Source organism: Alnus glutinosa, chromosome 1, assembly GCF_958979055.1.
Source record: "Alnus glutinosa chromosome 1, dhAlnGlut1.1, whole genome shotgun sequence".
NCBI lineage: Eukaryota > Viridiplantae > Streptophyta > Magnoliopsida > Fagales > Betulaceae > Alnus > Alnus glutinosa.
The window spans coordinates 4,574,759-4,596,111 of NC_084886.1; the positions used below are offsets into that span (position 1 = coordinate 4,574,759).

At 36.9% G+C, this 21,353-nt stretch overlaps 4 protein-coding genes across 4 annotated transcripts; 2 read left to right on the forward strand and 2 right to left on the reverse strand.

Annotated features, from left to right (window-relative positions):
* The first annotated feature begins 888 nt into the window (after positions 1–888).
* On the forward strand, positions 889–3,318 carry LOC133867433 (probable inactive receptor kinase At1g27190). Its single transcript, XM_062304202.1, has one exon. The coding sequence runs from the start codon at positions 1,097–1,099 to the stop codon at positions 2,912–2,914; it is 1,818 nt and encodes a 605-aa protein (XP_062160186.1). The 5' UTR covers positions 889–1,096; the 3' UTR covers positions 2,915–3,318.
* Positions 3,319–7,470: 4,152 nt separating this feature from the next.
* Positions 7,471–10,292, forward strand: LOC133867443 (uncharacterized). The gene is made up of 4 exons (XM_062304212.1): positions 7,471–7,649; positions 7,766–7,898; positions 8,957–9,265; positions 9,979–10,292. Exons 1-4 carry the CDS (start codon positions 7,540–7,542, stop codon positions 10,090–10,092), a joined length of 666 nt encoding a protein of 221 aa, XP_062160196.1. The 5' UTR covers positions 7,471–7,539; the 3' UTR covers positions 10,093–10,292.
* Positions 10,293–12,667: 2,375 nt separating this feature from the next.
* Positions 12,668–16,693, reverse strand: LOC133867452 (serine/threonine-protein phosphatase PP2A catalytic subunit). The gene is made up of 6 exons (XM_062304223.1): positions 16,104–16,693; positions 14,802–14,916; positions 13,876–13,984; positions 13,722–13,799; positions 13,226–13,417; positions 12,668–13,135 (listed from the first exon to the last, which is right to left on the reverse strand). Exons 1-6 carry the CDS (start codon positions 16,354–16,356, stop codon positions 12,962–12,964), a joined length of 921 nt encoding a protein of 306 aa, XP_062160207.1. The 5' UTR covers positions 16,357–16,693; the 3' UTR covers positions 12,668–12,961.
* Positions 16,694–18,802: 2,109 nt separating this feature from the next.
* LOC133858578 (CLAVATA3/ESR (CLE)-related protein 25) lies at positions 18,803–20,957 on the reverse strand. The gene is made up of 2 exons (XM_062294058.1): positions 20,228–20,957; positions 18,803–19,011 (listed from the first exon to the last, which is right to left on the reverse strand). The coding sequence occupies exons 1-2, from the start codon at positions 20,503–20,505 to the stop codon at positions 18,933–18,935; spliced, it is 357 nt and encodes a 118-aa protein (XP_062150042.1). The 5' UTR covers positions 20,506–20,957; the 3' UTR covers positions 18,803–18,932.
* Positions 20,958–21,353: the final 396 nt, after the last annotated feature.

The following is a 21,353-nucleotide window of genomic DNA, read 5'->3' on the forward strand; positions in this document are numbered from 1 at the left end:
ATACGACCTAAATAAATATTATTAATTCTAAAGGGAGTCAAATCCTTATTTTTCTATTCCTAAAATCCTGCTACTTAGTAATGGGAATATCAATCATTTATTTTTAGATTACTAATGGGAATATCAATCCCTTCTTTCTTTCCAAAACTAATGGGATATAAATCCCTATTTATCTTTTATTGACTTAATGAGAGACATAGATATAATTTCAATAATGTCATTGTCACATACTCTAAATACGTAACACACAAAATCCTTATTTCCTATTCTTAAAATCCGTTACTTAAAAATGGAAATTTCAATCCCTTATTTATTTCCTAACCTAATGGGATATAAATCCCTATTTATCTTTTATTGACTAAGGACATAGATATAATTTCAAGAATGTCCTTGTTTCATATTCTAGATACGTAACATTCACTTAGCTGATATGGTAATATTCATCGACCCTTGAATCAACTTTTATTAAAAATAAAAATAAAATAAAATAGAAGTCGATAGACACTGTCAAATTAACTTAATGTCCACGTCAACTCAATAACAAAAATAATGGAGCACTTTGATAAAGATTGAGGTTTTTTTTTTTTTATTAGTAAAATAATAGAAGGTCCATCTTCGATTGCAAAAACTATTAATTATGGTAAGATAATTAATCAAGCTAATTAAACAACCACCCCGGGATTGGATTGGAACAGCCTGCTTTCAACCTTCCCCTTTTATCGGTAAATAAATAGGTAATAAAGGAACTACGTGTTTGTCACAAAGACCCCCCAACTTGGTGGCTCCCCAACTTTTTGCCCAGTCACTGGAAACGTCGCTCTCGGTCACTCGCGGAACAGTAAACGCCGTCGTTTTCTTCATTTCTTAAAACCCAAACAAAAACAAAAAAAGTTTCAACCGGTAGTCAAAACTCAAAAGCTGGCATTCTGTATCTGTGTTAGCGTACCGAACACCAGTCACTGGCCGCCCATCCCCAAATCCTCTGCCCTTTACCCTCTCCTTCACAGCCTCCACTTCTGGTTCGTAGCTCACGGCTCTAACAAAGACAGAGAAAAAGAAGAAGAAAATCCGAATAAAGCCTTAGAACCCTGAGACCATGAAGATTCTGGTTCCTTTTCTAGCTACGGTCTTGCTAATGAGCTCGTTTTCGTTCAATTCCGCAGAAGACGACGTGAAGTGCCTGGAGGGCGTGAAGCGCTCGCTCTCTGACCCGGCCAACAAGCTGAGCTCCTGGACATTCACCAACACGTCCGTGGCCTCAATCTGCAAGCTCGATGGCGTGTTGTGCTGGAACGAGAAGGAGAACCGCCTCATCAGCCTCGAGCTCCGGTCGATGCAGCTTGCCGGCGAGCTTCCGGAGTCCCTCAAGTACTGCCAGAGCCTCCAGAACCTCGATCTCTCCGGTAACGCCCTAGCCAGCCCCATCCCTCCACAAATCTGCCTATGGCTGCCATATCTCGTAACCCTAGATCTCTCCGGCAACCGCCTCTCCGGCCCGATCCCCCCGGAGATCGCAGATTGCAAGTTCCTCAACACCTTGGACTTGAGCGGCAATCGCCTCTCCGGTTCGATCCCCTACGGTCTCGGCCGCTTAGATCGGTTGAAGCGGTTCTCCTTGGCTAACAACGATCTCTCGGGCTCTGTACCGTCAGACTTGGCGAAATTTGACGAATCGGACTTTGGCGGGAACGCAAGGCTCTGCGGAAAGCCCCTCGGGTCCAAATGCGGTGGACTGAGCAGCAGAAGCCTCGCCATTATCGTCGCCGCCGGCGTAATTGGCGCCGCCGGGTCGCTGTTTTTAGGGTTCTTGGTTTGGTGGTGGTTCTTCGCGAAGGCGAGTGGGGAAAAGCGACGCTACCGTGTTGGTGCTAAGGGAGATGGTAGCTGGGTCCAGCTACTCAGGTCATACAAGCTTGTCCAGGTCTCTTTGTTTCAGAAACCCATTGTCAAAGTCAGGTTGGCCGATTTGTTGGCCGCGACGAACAATTTCGACTCCGAAAACACCGTGATCTCGACGAGAACAGGGGTTTCGTATAAGGCAGTGTTGCCCGACGGTTCGGCCCTCGCGATCAAGCGGCTCAATAATTGCAAGCTTAGCGAGAAGCAATTCAGGTCGGAGATGAACAGGTTGGGGCAGATAAGGCATCCCAATTTAGTGCCTTTGTTGGGGTTTTGTGTGGTGGAGGAAGAGAAGCTTTTGGTGTACAAGCACATGTTTAATGGGACTTTGGATTCCCAATTGCACGGCATTGGCAATGCTAACAGCCAGTATGGTTTTCTGGACTGGCCGACGAGGCTAAGGATTGCCGTGGGTGCGGCCAGAGGGCTTGCTTGGCTTCACCATGTTTGTCAGCCGCCATATATGCACCAAAACATTAGCTCCAATGTGGTTCTTCTCGATTATGATTTTGAAGCTCGGTTAACGGATGTTGGATTGGCTAGGCTTGTGGGATCTCGTGATTCTAATGATAGCTCGTATGTGAATGGTGATTTGGGTGAGTTTGGTTATGTGGCTCCCGAGTACTCGAGCACAATGGTTGCGTCGTGCAAAGGGGATGTTTATGGTTTTGGGGTAGTGCTTTTGGAGTTGGTGACGGGACAGAAGCCTCTTGAGGTCACCAATGCAGGGGAGGGATATAAGGGGAATTTGGTGGATTGGGTGAGTCACTTGTTGATCACTGGTGGGAGCAAGGACGCCATTGATAAGGCTCTTAGTGGAAAAGGTCACGAGGATGAGATTATGCAGTTTATGAGGGTTGCTTGTAACTGTGTGGCTTCTAGGCCCAAGGATAGGCCTTCTATGTACGAGGTTTATGAGTCATTGAAGAGCATGGCAGAAAGACATGGTTTCTCTGAACAGTATGACGAATTCTCGATGATCTTGCGCAAAAAAGATCCCGACTATAAGGAGTAGCCTATGTTGGAAAAAGATCACAAGCACAAAACAAAAAGGGGCACTTGCATGCTCTAAGAATTGCAGCATTAGGACATCTCTGGATTTTAGGTTTTGATCTGAAACGCAATTTTCAGCAATCGGTATGGTTTCCACTTGAGCATGATTCCCTGTTCTAATCCTTCATTTGTTGTTGGACACTTCTGTATCATACAAGAAGCACTATGCACTGTAGCTCTTATTTGGGAAAAGTTCTGTTTTTTTTTTTTTTTTTGTTGGATAAAATGGCTTCTGAATCATTGTGGTTTGTAACTTGCTGTTCTAAAGACTTTGTCAATTTAGGCTGAACATTATGGTATGATGTGGAACTGGCAAGAGGAAACTTTTATCTATCTAATTTTATTGCCATACATGATTTATTCTAACACTACAGCTTTCTGACCTAATTTGATAGAATTATTGTTTACCCAATTCCCTGTAACTTGATTCCCCAAGATTCTGATGGAGATTGTTAGAACAGGAAGTAAAATTGGCTCCGTTAGTCAACATTCTTGTTTTTTATGTTTTGTTTTCTCTTCTTAAAACAAAAACATTATCAAATAACCTAAATTCAAAACACTCCTAAAAATACAAAAGAATTTTTACTTCTATATCAGACCAAAACACTTTTTCAAACAAAAAAACATCCTTCAAAACACATTAATTTCTTTGGGCTAATGAGAAAATAACTGCAAGATCCCAAAAAAAAAAAGAAAAAAAGAAAAAGAAAAAGATAATATTTGTCACATTCCGTCTTGTCTGTGTAGGACCAGAATGTTGTGGGTGTCGAGACTTTTAAGTTTGCTTTGATATAAGCTTGGGTCACAGAGAAGCTTGAAAGATTTGGTGGAAATTTTGGTTAAGCAACATGCAGGGAAAGAGTCAAAGAGGGTGTTCAATCAGTTCCAACTTCTATTTCGGTCAAAATTCAGTTGTGAAGCAAACGTAGAGGTATTCTTAAATTTCTGAAAGATACAAAAACCATGGACCAACTTCCTCGTAAACAATAATTACAATATAGTATAGGGTCTCCCTGATGCTTTATGTTTTTGGTTGATCCCATAGGGCTTTACTTGAAGAGCTATGATAGGCAGGGGACACTCATCCGTCCCCTGTCCTACTTTTAATAATATAATAATATATTATATTACTTTTTCATTTATTTTCTTTGATTTTATCACTTTTTGCTTTAATAAATATATTATTATATTATTAAAAGTAGGACAGGGGACGGATGAGTGTCCCCTGCCTACCATTTCCCTTACTTGAAAGAGGGGCCTAGGAGTGGGAGAGTTTTTAACTAATTGGTATGAGAGAATAGGAAGGAAAGCTGTTTTTTTTTTTTTTTTTTTTGGGATTTGTTTTTGGTTTAGAAAAAAGTGTTTTGATGTACCTTCTTTTTTCTTTTCTACCTTTTTTTTTTTTTTTTTTTTTTTTTTTTTTTTTTCATTTTAAACAGTATTTTGTGTTTAAAACTGGATTTGTTTTCCATCTAGACAGATCAAAACTCATCCTCCCAAATGTGAGGAAAATAGGAAGGATTTTGAATAAGATATAGGAAGGATTTTGAATAAGATAAAAAAAACAATTGGGATATTAACGAATTGAAAAATGTTATTTGCATAACTCTTACACACTGATATGTTTAACATATCTCTACCAAGTTATCCTTATTAGTAACTTTAAGATCAATATATAAAGATCTATTTAACACACACACATATAAAAATAGAGGTAAAATGTTGATGTGTTTAAAAAAAAAAAAATGAAAATGCTCAGCATTGTTGTGCAAAATTATTGAATAGTAATAAGAAAAGTGAAAAAATTTTATTTTGTAGTGGTTTTATTTTTATTTAAATAGCAATAAAAAATAATTAATGCGATATAAAAATTGTAAAAAAGTTATAATTTTTTTTTTAAAAAGTGAAAAGAAATAGAAAGAGAATTAGAATGATTTGCCAAATAACCCGTTGTGTAATTAACATATCTCCTTTTCTAGCAAACAAGGAAGGAAAGATACTTTTTTTTTTTTTTTTTGAAGGGAGGAAAGATACTTTTGGTTCTATTTGGAAACCCCCCCCTCTTCCCTTCTCTAAAAAAAAAATTCTACTTTAAAACATTTCACTTTTTCGATGACATCAGTTATTATTTAACAAATCTTTTCGTCTTTTCTTAAAAAAAAAAAAAAAGTTTTAATTATTTTTTTATATCAAATCAATCACTTTTTATTAATATTAAAAAAAAAAAAAAAAAACTACAAAACGTTCCAAACGCACATGTTTTCATCCTTTCTTTTCTCCGTCTTTTTCGCTCCTTTTCCTTCCATCCTCTCTGCCAAAAAGAAAAAGAGAAAAAAAAGGCAAAAAAACTAAAGTTGAATGATTGCACCATAAGTAGTTAAATCCTCCAAAAACAGTAGTAGCGCAGGCACACTACTTTTATACTTTTTACTTTAAACTTCCTCTGCATCCCATTGTAGAGGATCCCCTGCTGCTTTTTCTTCTACATTGGCTAATGGGAAACATGATTTGCTGACCAAAAAAGTTTGACATGATATCTTCTAAACCACGGCCATAAACAGGGTTAGGCTTAGGCTTAAAATTAAATTCTGATCATTAAAAAATTACCACATATATGTTATAATTTTTTTACCGCACTCAAGCCAAATCCTGTCAAACAATCATGAGCTTTTTTGCGCTGCCCCACCCACTGTGGGCTTGCGTGGAGCCTAGAGCTAGAGATGCCAGGGGTGAGCTCTTATGCGAAGAAATGGGCCAATGGCAGTAAATACTAAATGGTATTAAATGAAACAGGGATAGGGAAGGTCAAAAACCACAGAATTCTCGTGATTACATTAACGTTTGTGTGCAGGCTGCAGCAGAGTTTAATAACAACAGTCTGCATGCATTTTATCTTCGTATACCGTTGATTTTTACCGTCTCGGGGCCAATGAATGGACCTTATTCGACCCAACTTTGCCAGGTGGGGGAGCTATACATTCGCCCCTCTGCTGGACCACATGTTCCTGAGGCCTGACCCTGCCATCGAGCAGCCTCATCTCAGAGATTTGAAGTTAATCAATGACAAGTTCCTTTGCTGGCGAACTGCACGAATGCTAGTTTTATATATATATATATATAAGGCCTCAATTATGGCAATGAGATTACTCAAAGCTCTTTAATTAAGATTTTCAATTATAATAAAATATAATTACAAGATATTAAGACTTTAAAGGAAAAGAAAGAGAAAAATAAAAGTCCTAAAACCAAATTCAAACAGTAATTAAATTCGCAATTTCGCTTGAAAACTTAAAACCAACTGCTAAATTTCTTTATTAAAATAATGTTTGTAATAAAGTGAATTCCGTTTTACTCAAATTAAATTATAGATAAAACAAATTATATGTAGTTTAATATAAAATATGTTATTTGTTGAAATTAAATGTCTCACAATATAGATGAATTTTACATGTTATTTGAAAAAAATAAAAAAAAGAAGGATTTTTAAATAAAAAACATAAACATAAACTAAAATTAAAATTATTTAATTGTACTTTTTTTTTTCTCAAAAAAAAAAAAAAATTTCATTTAAATCTAAATTTGTTGCCTTCAAATGAATCAAATCTATGAAGTGAACCCTATGAGACATCTAAGCTGAGGAACTCTTTAATTAAATGGATGAAACAAGTCCCATCAAAACAATTTGTCCAAATCCAAGACAAGTGGGCAGCGTACGCCATGAGGTCCTGCTTGCCCAATAACCACTCGCGTTGGCCGGAATGTCTTTTTCATTCCGGTGAAAATCGATTTTCCAGTATATACTCTCATAACTTTCCCATTTATGCCGTGCAGTAATGATTCCTCCGGAATTATAACTTTTAACACAATAATACTTTCTATGGATCAAATTATTTCGTGAATTGAATTTCACTTCATTGTCTATAGCTCCATTGCTTCTTCTCCAAATAATAGTTTTGTATGAATATATGGTAATGCATTTCGATTGACTAATGTAATATATCAAATTAATATTTTATAAATATTTTACTATATTAATGTGACAGTGCTAATTTACTCTTCATTTTTTTTTTAGTAAGAGCTAATTCAATAATAAATTGGTACAGTCATTTCAATGTAACGAAATTATTACTCATTTAGGTTTAAGTAGGATTTCCAGATTAAATCCTAAAATATGATTGGTTTCAAGCCTTTTACTAGTTAGTCATGATAAAGCCCCCTGATGTGGTTTTTTTTTTTTTTTAAATGATGAACTCCTTATTTTATTGGAATTTCATAAACTTAAATTAAAACGAAACTAAATGATAATAAATAACGCAAAATCTATTAAAGAATTGTACCACAAAGAAATTATTCTAGGTTTTTTTTTTTTTTCTTTTTTTTTTTCAAAAAGAAAAAAGAAAAAACAAAGGGATGTCATGTGAATAACAGTAATTATCTGGTGTTAGATGAAAAGTCAATCCATAAAATTAAGAAGAAACCAGGTAAAAAGTAAAATATAAAACAATTAGGTCCAGAAAATACAATTGCGGGAAGAGTTTGGGAAATAAAGAGAAAAAGGCAAGAAAGTCATCGAACTGAAAATCAGTGATGCCCAGGAGAAGCAGAAGCCACAAAGACGGCCAAGCAATGATTTCAAATTCACCACTGTTTCTCCTCTTCTTCCTTTCCATCGCTGTGCAAACCCTAGGGCTCCAAACGTAATTGCCTATACTGTGTGTGTGTGCGTGTAGGTGTTGATATGTGCAAGTTTAATCTGATCTAGTGCAATTGAGGTTCAATTTGTTTGTGTTTTTTTGGGATTTGATATGCGCAGAATTGGTGGAAGTGAGAAAGGGATTGGTGGGCGCAGAGTTCTGCTGAGTTTCAAAGAAACCCCTCGGGGAAGTAACGCTACCTTTGAATGCTCTCCTTCCGGTCCCTGCGTTCCCTGCCTCTACTCCGAAAAGGTTTTTATTTTTATTATTTGCTTTCATTTTTTTGTTTACATAATTGAAGCTTCTTTCTCACAAATTGTAGTAATTATGGATTTTAGGTGTGCATATGTTAGGACTTGAACTACTTTAACTGATTTCAAGTTATAGATTATCGTATGAATACACGTTAACAATTCTGTTGGAATTCTGGTGTTATACAACTTGATCGTTGTGAATTTTCTCCAAGTCACGATTATTAAAGGAAAAATCAGTATTTGGAGAACTTTTTGATGTTGCTGACCTTTTCGGAGTTGTGTTAACGATGTCTGCTGGTGTATTGGATAAGAAATCTTTTGGCAAACTAGAAACAATTGAATGGTATGGTGAAATTCATCGAAATTGGGAGTTTTTAAGTGATATAATGTGAAATGGCAAGTAAGAATGGAATGTGGTTGGGTACCTATGAAAATTGAACCAGTTCCTGCTACTTCAGTGTAGAAGACATGGAGCTTTTTAAATGCCATATACTTGACCGTAACAATCAATCGTAGAACCACCTTACCAACTTTAAGTAGGAGTCAAGTCATATAACAATTCTCAAGATGCATATATACATTTCATCCCCACCCAAAAGGAGTCCCTGTGAATCTTCTATAACCTTACTGCCACTGCCCCCAGGACATGCAGTAGAGACATTATAATAGGCAGCCATCTGTGCTAGAGTGCTTTGGTTCCCGACTACACCTCTAATTTTCCTTCTAAGATGCAACGAAACAATGTGTTAATGAGGAAACTGGTAGACGATGCTGGAAATCCAATATTAGCTAAGCCCCATTGCTTCCTTTCCTACTTGGAGCAACCATGTACTGATTATCATTTTGTACAGTATTAGCTATCCGCAACCTAGGTATATTGCAAATAAACTTCTCATAAAAAAATAATGAGGAACGTTGAAAAAAAAAATTCCAGTGTGAACAATCATATAATTCGCTGTAAACATACTGCTTCACTTTTCTCGTATCCCATATTTACTGTCTGCATGTCCCTCTATTGATCTCTGTGAAATGCCTTGGCACTTAAATATCATGTAGAACGATGAAAAGTATCGATGCAGTGAAACTGGCTATCGTATTCCTTTGAAATGCATAGAAATTAAAGATAATTCGAAGGATGCAAAGGGGAAAAATTCTCATGACAGTCGATCTACTCTGGAAATATCTGACAACAGTGCAAAACTACATGCGGCATCGCATGATGCCAAAGAACTCACCACTTCAATGAGACATAGAAGTTTACTGGGTGATTCATCAACGTTAGAGAATGGACAGCAAGCTTATATTACTTACAGAAGCTGTACGCTAGCAGTTAATGAAGAGAAGTTGTCAGTGCTTGGGTTTGAGGTATGTTTGTTATCCTTTGTTACCTCTCTTTTATTGTAGCAGCTCATTAGTTCATAGGCTTGATTAATTTGGCACAAATAACATCATATGGTGATCAGAGTGTTATTCTTTAACTTGGAACTATAGGTAGACAGTTTAAAGGATATTGTCCTATTGACATGTGATCAGTCAAATCTTCTGTGCGATGGGTCTATTTTTGATGTGGCCTACTAGTCTCAATGCTTTGGTTTCAAGCAGAATGTGCACTTATAAATTATAATCCATATAGAGACAGTTGAACACCTGTGATATATTTCTTCACAAGAAGGGTTTTTGACATTCAAGTCATAGTCTTTTGTTTTAGGCGTTGATTGCTATTAAGTTTCTTCGTTTTAAAGTTGTGTATCACAGTGTCAAGCTTCTATATTATGGCTCATGTTTTTACTTTTTGTGCTGATTGTTGTGATCACATTAGTTGGTTAACCAAAGAGTATTTGAGTATCAAAAGGCAAAAATATCAAAACATGAAAGTTCTTGTGAGAAGACGTGTAAGAAGGCCCATTCTTTCTTTGTCTGGGGACATGAACTTATATGAAGACATAAAAACATCAAATCAAGATATCTGGGGATCACCATAACTGAACTTCCCATAGTGCACTTCCATTATAATGATCGGTGGATGAAAACATGTACATGCCTGTGTTGATGCATATTTTCTGTACCACTGTGGACAGGGGATCGTGTTGTGTCTGTTGCTCATTAGCGGTTCAGTTGTGTACTTCAGAAGAAAGTGGACCACAGCCATGACAGGTTTCGGAGGGAGGATCCAGACCAACTCTAGGTTTTAATTCAGAAACCTGTAGTATGAGACTTACTTCATTTGAAGCCAATTCTTAATGGTCACTGAACAATGTTACGCTAGTGATTTTAGAAAGAATCAAGCCAAGTGTTTCATTGTTTGCTGTCCACAGTTTGTTTCTGTTTCTGTTTCTGTTTCTTTGTATTCCCTTTCCTTGAGCAAAATGATTCTTTTGTATTTCTTCTGTGATATATCGAGTCATATTCATGAGATCATAAGAGGGTGATTCAGTTCTTTTTTTTATTAGGTGGGAGGGGGTCAAGTCATTCTTGTTCTAACAGTCTTTAATTTGCGACAAAATTTGCAATCCTTTATTTCTCCTACCTTTAGAGGTCTGGAATATAAAATTTGTTGGAATTTATAGGTTCATATGGGTATGCATATTGGTTTGAATAAAAAAAAAAGTGCGTAGATAATGTCTAAGTATGTATTTCCCTACATATAACAGTATTGTTAATCCTCAGCATGTTAGCATCCGGATTGAAGATCAGATCAATGAAGTCGTGGGCCCCCCAAGTGTAAAACAATTTGGGAGAGTTAGTACTTCACATACTTTCTTTGTTGCGATTGATGTTGTGTTGGAGTTATATTTTCCAATAAAGACTCCAGGCATTGTTTTTATTTGGACAGTTTGTTTTAAATAAATGGTTAACATTGTGACAGCACATACGAAAGAAAAAGAATTTGTAGTTTTCAATGCAAAGGGTGGCGGTTAGAGTGGCAGAACTACTCCCATTAATCATATAGGTTGGTTTAGGCATTCTTAAAGGCTAGTTTGGAAGTGATCGAACTATTCCTGTAGTAAAAGAAAGAATGGTTTAGCAAACCTCAAAACAGCCGTTGGGAGTGACAAAAATCATTCACCAACCCAATTGCCTGTTTGTTTGAAGGGTTGACGAACCACCTATTTGGCCCCTTTGTATTTTATTTTATTTTGATTTTTTATGTGTTATTACGATCTGTCGTTCATTTTAAATATACTGTCCAGACAAAAAGTATTTCACCCATTTCAATCTATATTTTGTAATATTATTGTAAGTTGAAGTTGTAAAACATTGTTTGGTTTTCTTTTCCTCAGTGTAGAACTTTTATTTAAGAGAGAGAATGCACCATCGACGTCATTCACATGGGCATCCGAGATTTTTGTAATATTTTATATCTGGGCCTCAATCTCGATTCGTGGGAGTCGGAACTTCTTTGCAAACACAACTAAGGCTATCTTCAACAGATTTGCTATTTTAGTCAAAATAGTCAAATTTAATTTTTTTTGCTTTCTTTTTCTTTTCCAACAGAATTGTTATTTTAACTATTTTTCTAATCACATGAAGAGTAAATAACCGACATTGGCTATTCACTGTTCACGATGTTGGCTATTCACTGTTCATGTGTTTAGACTTTTTTTTTTTTTTTTATTATCTTTCTCCCTCTCTGATCGCTCTTCGTCCCTCTCTGTCACTCTCTGTCCCTCATCTAATATTTTCTCAATCTCCCACTCTCCTTCTTCGTTCCTCCCGATCCTGATGCCCAACGAAACTCTTCGCCCCTCTTGGTCAACACCACCGACCCCTTCCCTCTCCTTCACCGCCGCTGCCCTTCTTTCCACCATCCCCAGCAACGTCGTCATTCTCACCCAAGACCTCGCCGATGAGCTCGTCTTCGTCAACACCAAGCTCGTCACTGCCGGGGCCCGCCAGATCCTCGATTCATCCAGGTTTTGGTTCCTTGTCGCCGATCATCTCGACGCTCGCCGATCCTCATCAGCTCAAGAAATGAGACGGGTTGGGGTTGGGGAGATGGGTTGGGGTTGGGGGAGACCGGAGAGTGAGAGGGAGAAATGAAAAAAAAATAAAGAATAAAGAAAATGATTAAAAAACTATATTTTAAGAAAATGAAGAATGAAATAGAGATTATTGTTGGAGTGTTTTTAAGATAGCCAGTGGTTAAAGTAGAGATTTATACTTTTTGAGTAGCTATTTTAATTCCAACTGCTGAAGATGGCCTAAAGCCATGAGAGTTTTCCTAAAAATTAAAAAAAATTAAAAAAAAAATTAAAAAAGAAGGAAAAAAAAGCCACAAGAATTTCTTTCATTAAAAAACTAGGCTTTGGCAATTCTAAGTAAATTAATCAGCTTTGCTTTAGATGTTTACATCTTTTCTAACCTATCCATATTCCATCCCACTCATACTCCTTTTTTCTTGTCTTTTCCTTCTATCCCTCTTGTCAACCAGCAAGTCCAAACATCTTCCCGTTTCAAACAATCTTGTAAAAGTCTGCTTTATAGACATAATCATGCAGGTAGTGGCTACACCGTCGGGGTAAGAAGCTATTATATTTCTTTTTTCTTTCATAAAATTTCACCCTCAAAGAGAACCGATGATACTTGCACCCTTCCGTATTGTGAGAAAAAGTCTCAAAAGTAAATTGTCCACACAAATTTTGGGGGTAAAACTTTTTGAACAAATGCCGAAGAATGCTCAGGGAAAAAACCCATACACGTTCTAATTCTCCAAAATTGTTACCAATTTATGCAGTCAAAAATGGAAACCAAGTAAAATGACAACAGTTTCAAAAATCTGCTCTCTAACTTAAATTTGCAAAATTACAGAACAAATATACCATGTTATTGCCGCTTCCTCCTTCCGAAAATATACAAGAAAACAGGCCATTAGTGGCTTCTGTCAGTTCTCCTATGAGTTTCTTGTGGAAATCAATAAAGCAGCAGCAGCACAAACTCCAAACAAAAGAATCATGTTGATGATAACCCTCAACTTAAACAAAAGAACTCCTCTTTTTAAAGACACATCTACAATAGCACAGCAGAAAACAGGGATTACAGGCAGCAGGCAGATATATGAAATTACAAAAAATAATCGGGAGTCTTGCGTGTAGTGTCTGGCTCAATTTGTCGAGGGGCTGGATCAAACTGCAGAAAGTTCTGGTCCATATTCTCCCCAATTTCCAGTATCGCAGCCATATTCCCACAACGGTAACAATAGTTTGGAGCACTAAATACTGTCACCACGTTCCTCTCCTAGAAAACAAGTGGAAATAAAAGTTAACAGACAGGGAAAAATAAAAAATTAAAAAAAATTCCAACTCATTGCAATGGGGGTTCGCACACCTGACACCAGTTGTACCCATCCATGACAAGCTGGTGGGCTCTTGAAATCAATGTCAGCCCATTGGTATGGTTGAACTGAGCAGCTATATCATGTCCAAACGTATAACCAGCACCACGTGGAGATATTCCCCACCCACAGCGGTCATCTGGATCAGACCATAAGAGATCACACATTGGTCCTTCATGCGGAACCTGCTCATACACAAAACAAGGGCGACATGAAGTGCAGAATAACAGAGACGAAAAGTCAGAAAACACGTTTATTTAAACAAATGATGCAATAACTGTCATGAATGCATATATCATTTTCATGGGGAAGGAATAGGAGGGAGTAGAAGGCAACTGGATGCCATTTTGACATACATAAGTAGGTAAAAATATCAGCATTCAGACAGTGGTAATGCCTGGTCTCAAAATTTTTGCTAAAAAAATTAACTCCAATGCAAATAAACAGTTGCAAACGGTAGCCATGTGAGACGCGCAATGATGCCCATACCTCCTGTATACGGTCCAAGGCTCGAATATTGTCCAACGTATCCAAAGATGGTGAAAGACCTCCATGCAAACAGAAGATCTACAACAATAGTGGGAGTCAGAAGCTGTCATGACATTAGTACTCTTAAACTATCAGCAACATATCTAACTCAAACCTGACTCTCAATAAGAGCTGTGAGGGGTAGATAATCAAATAAATCAGTGAAGTACTTCCACACATTGGCGTTTCCATATTTTCTCAAGCATTCGTCATAAAAACCATACCTGAAAGGGGGAAAAAAAAGAGAGAGAAATGAATAAAAATAAGGCAGAATTCTACCAAATTAAGTGCACTATGTGTTTGTGTGAAAGGAGGGGAGGGAGGGGGGGGGGGGGGGGGGGGAGCTCATGGTGACATCAAATAATTCTCTTTCATATATTTCAGTATGTGTTTGGTATTTAACCAATCATCTTTATCTAGAACCATATATCTTGCCCAGCAATAAGCCATCATACACTAACTAAATGCATGCAATTTTTACCCTAATCTTATTTCAATTATCCGTGCAGCACCATTGAGCTTAGCTATATCACTATTTATTGACTTAAGTTTTTCTTGCAATAGGCAAACAATATCAAACAACTCTCTTCTGTAGTACACAGGATTACCTCCAGCAATATCAAAATGGGTTCATTTCTTAAACTAAACATTCTGACTATACATTGAACCATCTTGCAGCCCACAACTGTTGATAGAAGGCAATAACAAAGAAGCACCACGTCAAAAGAACAAACCCAAGCCATGCACACACCCCAATTTTTTTCTTTTTCTTTTTTTTTTTTGGGGGGGGGGGGGGGGGGGGGGGGTTGTTCCCCAACCCGAACACAAAAAAAAGGGGGAAAGGGGAGAGTTATACAGATATAGTTTAAGTATAAACGGATTAAAATACATTTGTCATCCCAAACCTCAAACATTTAGTAACAGTGACACATGCTGGAGTCCATTACTAAGATATAAATACAACTTCCTGTGCTTTGACCAGAATACAACTTAATATATCTAAATCATCAATTACAGACCGAAAACAAGAAAAGGTCTTACACTTGAGTTATTTGCCGGCTCTCATGATTCCCCCTAAGAATTGTGATCCTATCTCTATAACGAACTTTCAGAGCCACCAAAAGTGTGACAGTCTCCACTGAGTAGTACCCACGATCTGCATAGATGTAACCAAGAGAATAAGAAAGGCTAGTACATCCATAAAAGGAAAACTTCAAACAGGCATAGCAAACCTGCAACTCACATCACACAGGGTTTACTAACAATGACCACAATAGCCTCCTTGTTATACGATGAAAAAGAACCATAGGGAGGATTAAGATAGAAACAATCTGGAAAGATGAAAAGCGGGGACTGAATATATATATATACACACACACACACACGAAAACGTATGTCATGAATAACACAATCCAACCTATTATCTCAACAGTAATATTGTCCTCTTCAACCTTTCCCATGACCTTGCAACACCTCCAACTGAAATACATCACTTATTCATTGAAATGTAGAATAATTGTTAGACATCACATGGACATCAAAAGTAACACCTTGCACACAGACAACCATTCAAATGCTTCTTGAATACCGAAAATTGTAAAAGACAAGAATTGCTTTGCAGCTGTACAGAAGATCTTCTTATAGTATCACGTTCATCTTTGCATGATACTCTAGAAGCAAAATTAAAACTTGCTCCTACGAATCTAGCGAGTATCAACCAAAAATAAATTGAATTCACCCCCTCATTCCCTAGATAATACAACTGTGGATGTCTTAGCATCTTTGAGCCTAAGCCCCATCGCTCATTTGTAGCATGTGGAAAATTATCCCCATGTAATCCAATTTATGGGCTGTCTTTACAGTATCTCTTATACAGTATAGTAAGAATTTACAAGGATCTCACATACAACACAAAGCAAGCTGAAACAATTTACCATAAACCGTTTATTAGCACTAAATGGTGAGCAGAGAGCCTTGAGCGCTAACCAAACTGCAGTAGAATCTTGCATACAACTTTTCATTTAATCAAGCTTTAAAACAAATAAAAATCGTACTGATTGAAAAGGAAGGAAAGTTATTTTTCTTTTTCAGTTTCCCAAAAAAAAAAAAAACATGTAAAGTCGGCCTCCATATATCAAAGTACTTAACAACAGCCACCATATTATGTTCAACATCTAAGTGTCTTGCCAATACAAATTCAACCATAAACAGAGCAAAGGCATTTATTCCAGTAAATTATTACCAAACACGCACCAAAAAACTCCCAAAATAAACAAATCAAAGCAAAGCATAACTCCAAAAAAATAAAATAAAATAATAAAGATAAAATTGTGGCATACTCACCTACATAATCGCCCATAAAGAGATAATTGGTATCGGGCGCATTCCCTCCTATCCGAAACAGCTCGATGAGATCGTAGAACTGGCCGTGGATATCACCGCACACCGTCACCGGGCACTTTACCGGCTGCACGTTCCACTCCTCCACCAGAATCGCCCTTGCCTGATCGCACAGCGTCTTCACCTCCGCCTCCGGCAACGGCTTGCACTCCATCAGATGCTCGATCTGACGGTCCAGATCCGCATGCGACGGCATCGTTTTAGTCTCTCTTAATTTCCCTCTTCCTGCCCAGATCCGCGCCGCCGAGATCGCCGATTTCACTGATCAAAAGCCGCGTACAAAAACTCGGCTCGACCGATCTCCGAGATTTCCGATTTACTCGAAACGGATCTGTGAAATGGTAGAGTTAGGGTTTCGGATCGAAACGCGGAGGCGGAGAACGAAACGAATCGTTTTGACGATCGCTTTGGGTACGACCTTTCGAGCATACCTCGCTCTCTTAGCGCTCTCTTTCTCTGTCTCTCTCTCTCTCAATTTCTCTCTTTTGGAAAAAAAAAAAAATGGGAAAATAAATTCAAAACCGCATTTATGTGAATGAGAAAAAGAAGAGGGAAATGGAGTAAAGCAAAGGAAATAGGCTGCGAAATGCGATGAAATGAGACTCAAATGCAAATGAAATGCGGGATTAAGATGTTTCTTGAAATGTGATTTGTTTTAAGCATTTTTAATTATTTGGTTTTGGTTTTATTTCGTCAATATTGTAAGGAGCGAAGGTTTTCTCTCTCCGGTGGCTGCGCCGAGTCAAAATCATACAAAAGGAGCGACACGTGTCACACCAGCTCCTCCTTTGGATGGTTCAAATCTACTCACCCCCGCGCAGGTTGGCATTCCAGAACACTTTCGAAGGGTTCGGTGAGTTTTTTTTCGAATTTATAAAAATATTTTTGTTCTATTGAATAAGTTTTTAGGATTATTTTTGTGTTTTTGTTGGTTTTGGGTAACATTGACAAAATTAGAATTGATAATTTGGAAGAATATTGATAATTGAATAGTAGTTTGAGGGAATATGTGTATTTTTTTTATTTTTTTTTTATATTAATTCTCTCTTGTGCAATTATTTATTTATTTTCTAATTTCTTTTTGCTGGTCATTCTTCTTCTTTTTCTTTTAAAATTGCCTACCAGGAGAAATTCGCAACACTAATGAAAATCTTTTCAAGTCCAAATTAAAGTAGGTATTGTATGAGTTTTTGCTGAACATTTAACGAATTTTTTTCTTTTTTGTAAATATTTCATTCAATAAATCACAAATATGTATTAGCTCGTATAAAAAAGAGAGTTATTAGATAAGGACCATAACTAAGGTTCCCTTTTGTTGCAAATTATCACGTATGAATTTCGCTTGTATTTAGTTTTAGTTGAAATTGAACCTATTAAAATTATAATAAGCTGTTATAAAACACGAATTTGACATCCCGAGTTCGGTTCCTATTGAAATTAGATTCAAGCCATTTTTGAATAAGTGCGTTGAGCTAAAGTTTAGCATTAATGCAATCTTAAACATATATTAACTAGGGAAAAAAGTTTTTGAGTTTAACACGTGATCTTTGTTAACAATTTTCCACATTTCGTGTCAAGTAATTAGATTGGGCTTGATTTTGGTGGTAGAATGAGGCCTCAAACGAAGTCCAACACGTTCCAGAAGTGGTTTGCGACAAGCCTATTTAAACGGGGGGGGGGGGGGGGGGGGGAACTGCGGCCCACGTTTGCGGGCTGGGCTCCAATTGGACCTGTTTGAACACATTCGTGAGTATTTTTTTAATCTTTTGAGGACGCCTAGCTTCGTGTTTGGCTAGCTGTCTCACATGCATCAAAATTCGGAGTGTACGTGACATTAAAATCTAATAGTAATAAATTCAAAATTTAATGATAATTAATGTTAGTGATACTTGAAAAAATGTGCATTTAAAAAAGTGTTCCTTTATCCAATATTAGGAAAATGAATCTGATTTATTTACTTTGGGCCCAGTCAGTGCTTCTCAATCCATTCAAAACAGAGCAAGCAAGAAAGGTGAAAAGCAAGTAAAAAGCTCCAGTATGCCTCCTTTAAGTTTCACTTTGAACAGAATGACCGTATGGACATGTGGTGGCATGGTTCCTTCTTTTTTCCTTTATTTATTTTTGTTTGTTTTTAATCCTTCCTTTTCGTTATGTATTTTGATTGCCACGAGACTAGCTAGAAGAATCTTCATGCAGTTTTAACAAGTTTGAATGGACCGAAGACCAAAACAGTCGAGCACCTCCACCAAAGATCGAATCCCACAGAAAAAAGACCATTAACGTACGTACACAACCGCACCTTTTTTTTTACAGGTGGAAGCACCTTTAATGGGTGGGACTCGCTTTATTTTTTGGAACTCATCCCACTTCTTTAATTTAATTTAATTTAATTAATTAATAGGATAAAATTAAATAATTAAATATGTTTGAAACTCCGATTCCGAACAAACCGATTAAAGCCATTATATATTCCATGCATACACACAGATTGGTGCATGCATGCATGCATATCCATATGCATGGCTGCTAAAAATCTCTTTTGAGTAAAACGAAATTAGTGAGCGTATTTTGTTTGCGACAAGCTTCCGTTTCGATCTTTAATTTACTCCCCCTAGCTAGCTAGCTAGCAAACAAACAAGTACTGTAAGCCAAAATAAGACTTGCATGCATGCATGCGTGGATTTCTCGAGTTTTTTCAGGAGTTTTTTTTCTATAGACCCATTTCTAAGAAATACATACATACATACATACATGCCTGTGCCAAATTGATCTTCAATTTAAGGTTCCTGGAGCTTGTTGAGCATTTGCTCGCTGGTTTCGACCAGGAGGTCGCCCAGAGTTCCCAGTTCTCCTGAAAAGAAAAGCAAAAAAACAAGGATCGATCAGAATCAAATTCCCAGTTCTTGAAGCTTAATTAATTAACTTGTAAAATATTGGTACCATTTGGAGCCAAAAGCAGGTTCATGGACAGGGTTAATTAACACAAATTGAATGTATTTTATTTCAAGCAATATATTGAGCGGCTACTATGCAGATAGAGAGCTCGCCTAGCTAGCTAATATGTAGAATATTTAATTAAAACATAAAGGTAAATAACGAAAATAATGTTCACTATTTATTTCAAAAGTTTAAATCGATAAAAAATGATAAGCTTAATAACTGCTTTAACCTATCAAATATTGTTTAAAGCGACAAGAAAGGCACCCTGAAAAGCTTGAAGGCTTCATTTCATATGTAGAGAATCAAATGAAATGTTTAATTAATAGCTTTGAATAATCATGATTAGGGGATGGAATAAAGTGTGTAGGCAACTTTCTTTTCCTTTTGCTGTCTGGGGGTTAATTAATATACTGTATATAACATATATATATATATTTTAAAGAAACTTGAGAACTTAAAGCAGCTCCTCAATGTAACAGTCGAAGCATGGAATCCTCAGTTTATATTTTAAGCAACATATCGAGATAAAAAGAAAAGAAAAAAAGATATGCAAAAGACAATTGAGGGAATAATTGCAGGCAGTTTAATATTACTCCTGTCCCCAAAAAATGGCTCTCTTAGAAAAAGCACAAATGTTTTGAAATTTTTTTTCAAATGTTTCAAATGTTTTCCTTTTAAGTTGGAAAGTCATTAAAATTATATCAAAACAAATATTTATAAAATAAAAAATAAAAAGGAAAATTTGAACTCGAGGGAGTAACAAACAAGTACGAGACAAGGGAAAAAAAAAAAAAAATATCTATAAATAGATTGTAGTAGTTGAAAGGGATCATTCCACAAATTAAGCTTAGTAATTATAATTAGCCAGACTTGTAAGATTGTGATAAAAGTTTTCAACCAATAAATTTGGCAAATAAGTAAAGTTATTATCCCTCACCTTAACTAAAGTTTTTTATGCTAACTTCATCTTTTAGCTGATTCTTCTATTTCTCTTACAAATTCTTTACAAACTAATGTGTCGGTTGATAATTAGTGAATGAAATTTCATGATCGTAAGTACGAACATAAGTGTAAATTAATAAATAAATAAATAAATAAACTTGCTGATAAATAAAATAAATATGTACCTGTTATGGATAGGATCTGGTCCATTGGGAACTTTTCTTTTGCTGATGTAGTTGAAATCTAACTCTGGATGGTCGACGAGCTTCTCTCTACCCATGACATCCGCATGCTTGAAATTTCCTACGGAGTGAGTCGTCGTAGATGTTGGAGCCATCTTTCCTCTTCCACTCTCCTGGTTATCGACCAAGAAAAGAAAAACAACCCCCACCAATGCAAGTGCTCCAAACAAGACCTTGAAATGCAAGGAACTACGACTCCTAGTACTATTACTTCCACCCATCGATCCTTTATATCTATATATCGATATTTTATTTCTCAGCTGGGCGAAGAGAAGAGGCCTTGTACTTGAAGGACGTCACAGATCAAGGAAAAAACAGAACAACACTACTGTCGTTGCACATGATGTCTGTGGTCTACAAAAGAAGTGGAGGAAATTAAGAAGAAAAGTAGCTAGAGAAGGCCGGAAACTAAGGCAAGAATTTTTCTGAGGGGTTTTTTACTTCATGGGGTTAGGGATGGTTGGTATTCTTTATAGGTAGGATTGGGATTCTGTTGCACTTTCTCGAACCTAGAGAGAGAGAGAGAGAGAGAGAGAGAGAGAGCTTTAATTAGCTGGTTTCGAACGTGACATGGGGGGAGAAGCGCTTTGCTTTATGGTGAGAAGGTCCCAATACGACTCTTCTTTTGCTTTGATTTGTGTATTTTCATGCAGCGCGCAGCTACGATACCAGAGACGACCCTCATCTATGCATCCTTTACGTACAGAGGGGTGAAAAGGAAAAAAGATCGAGTTGCCCCCAGTTTCATGAAATCTCCATCCCACCCCTTGCTAGGGATTAAAAACAAGAGAATCGAACATGTGTGTACGTGACAAGCTAAGTGAGAATGAGTGCTCCATCAATATCCACGTCGGATCGAACTTTAGGAATGATATCACTTTAACAAGTTGATCATGATAATATTGGGAATTGGGACCAAACCCCCAAAAAAAAAAAAAAAAAAAAAAAACAGGTTTTGCATTGTTCATATGTTTATATACCATTCAGAATACATGCTCAAATCTAGACGACAATTAATATTACACTTTTAAAATTTAATATCTAATGCAATGGCAGCTAAACTATTTCA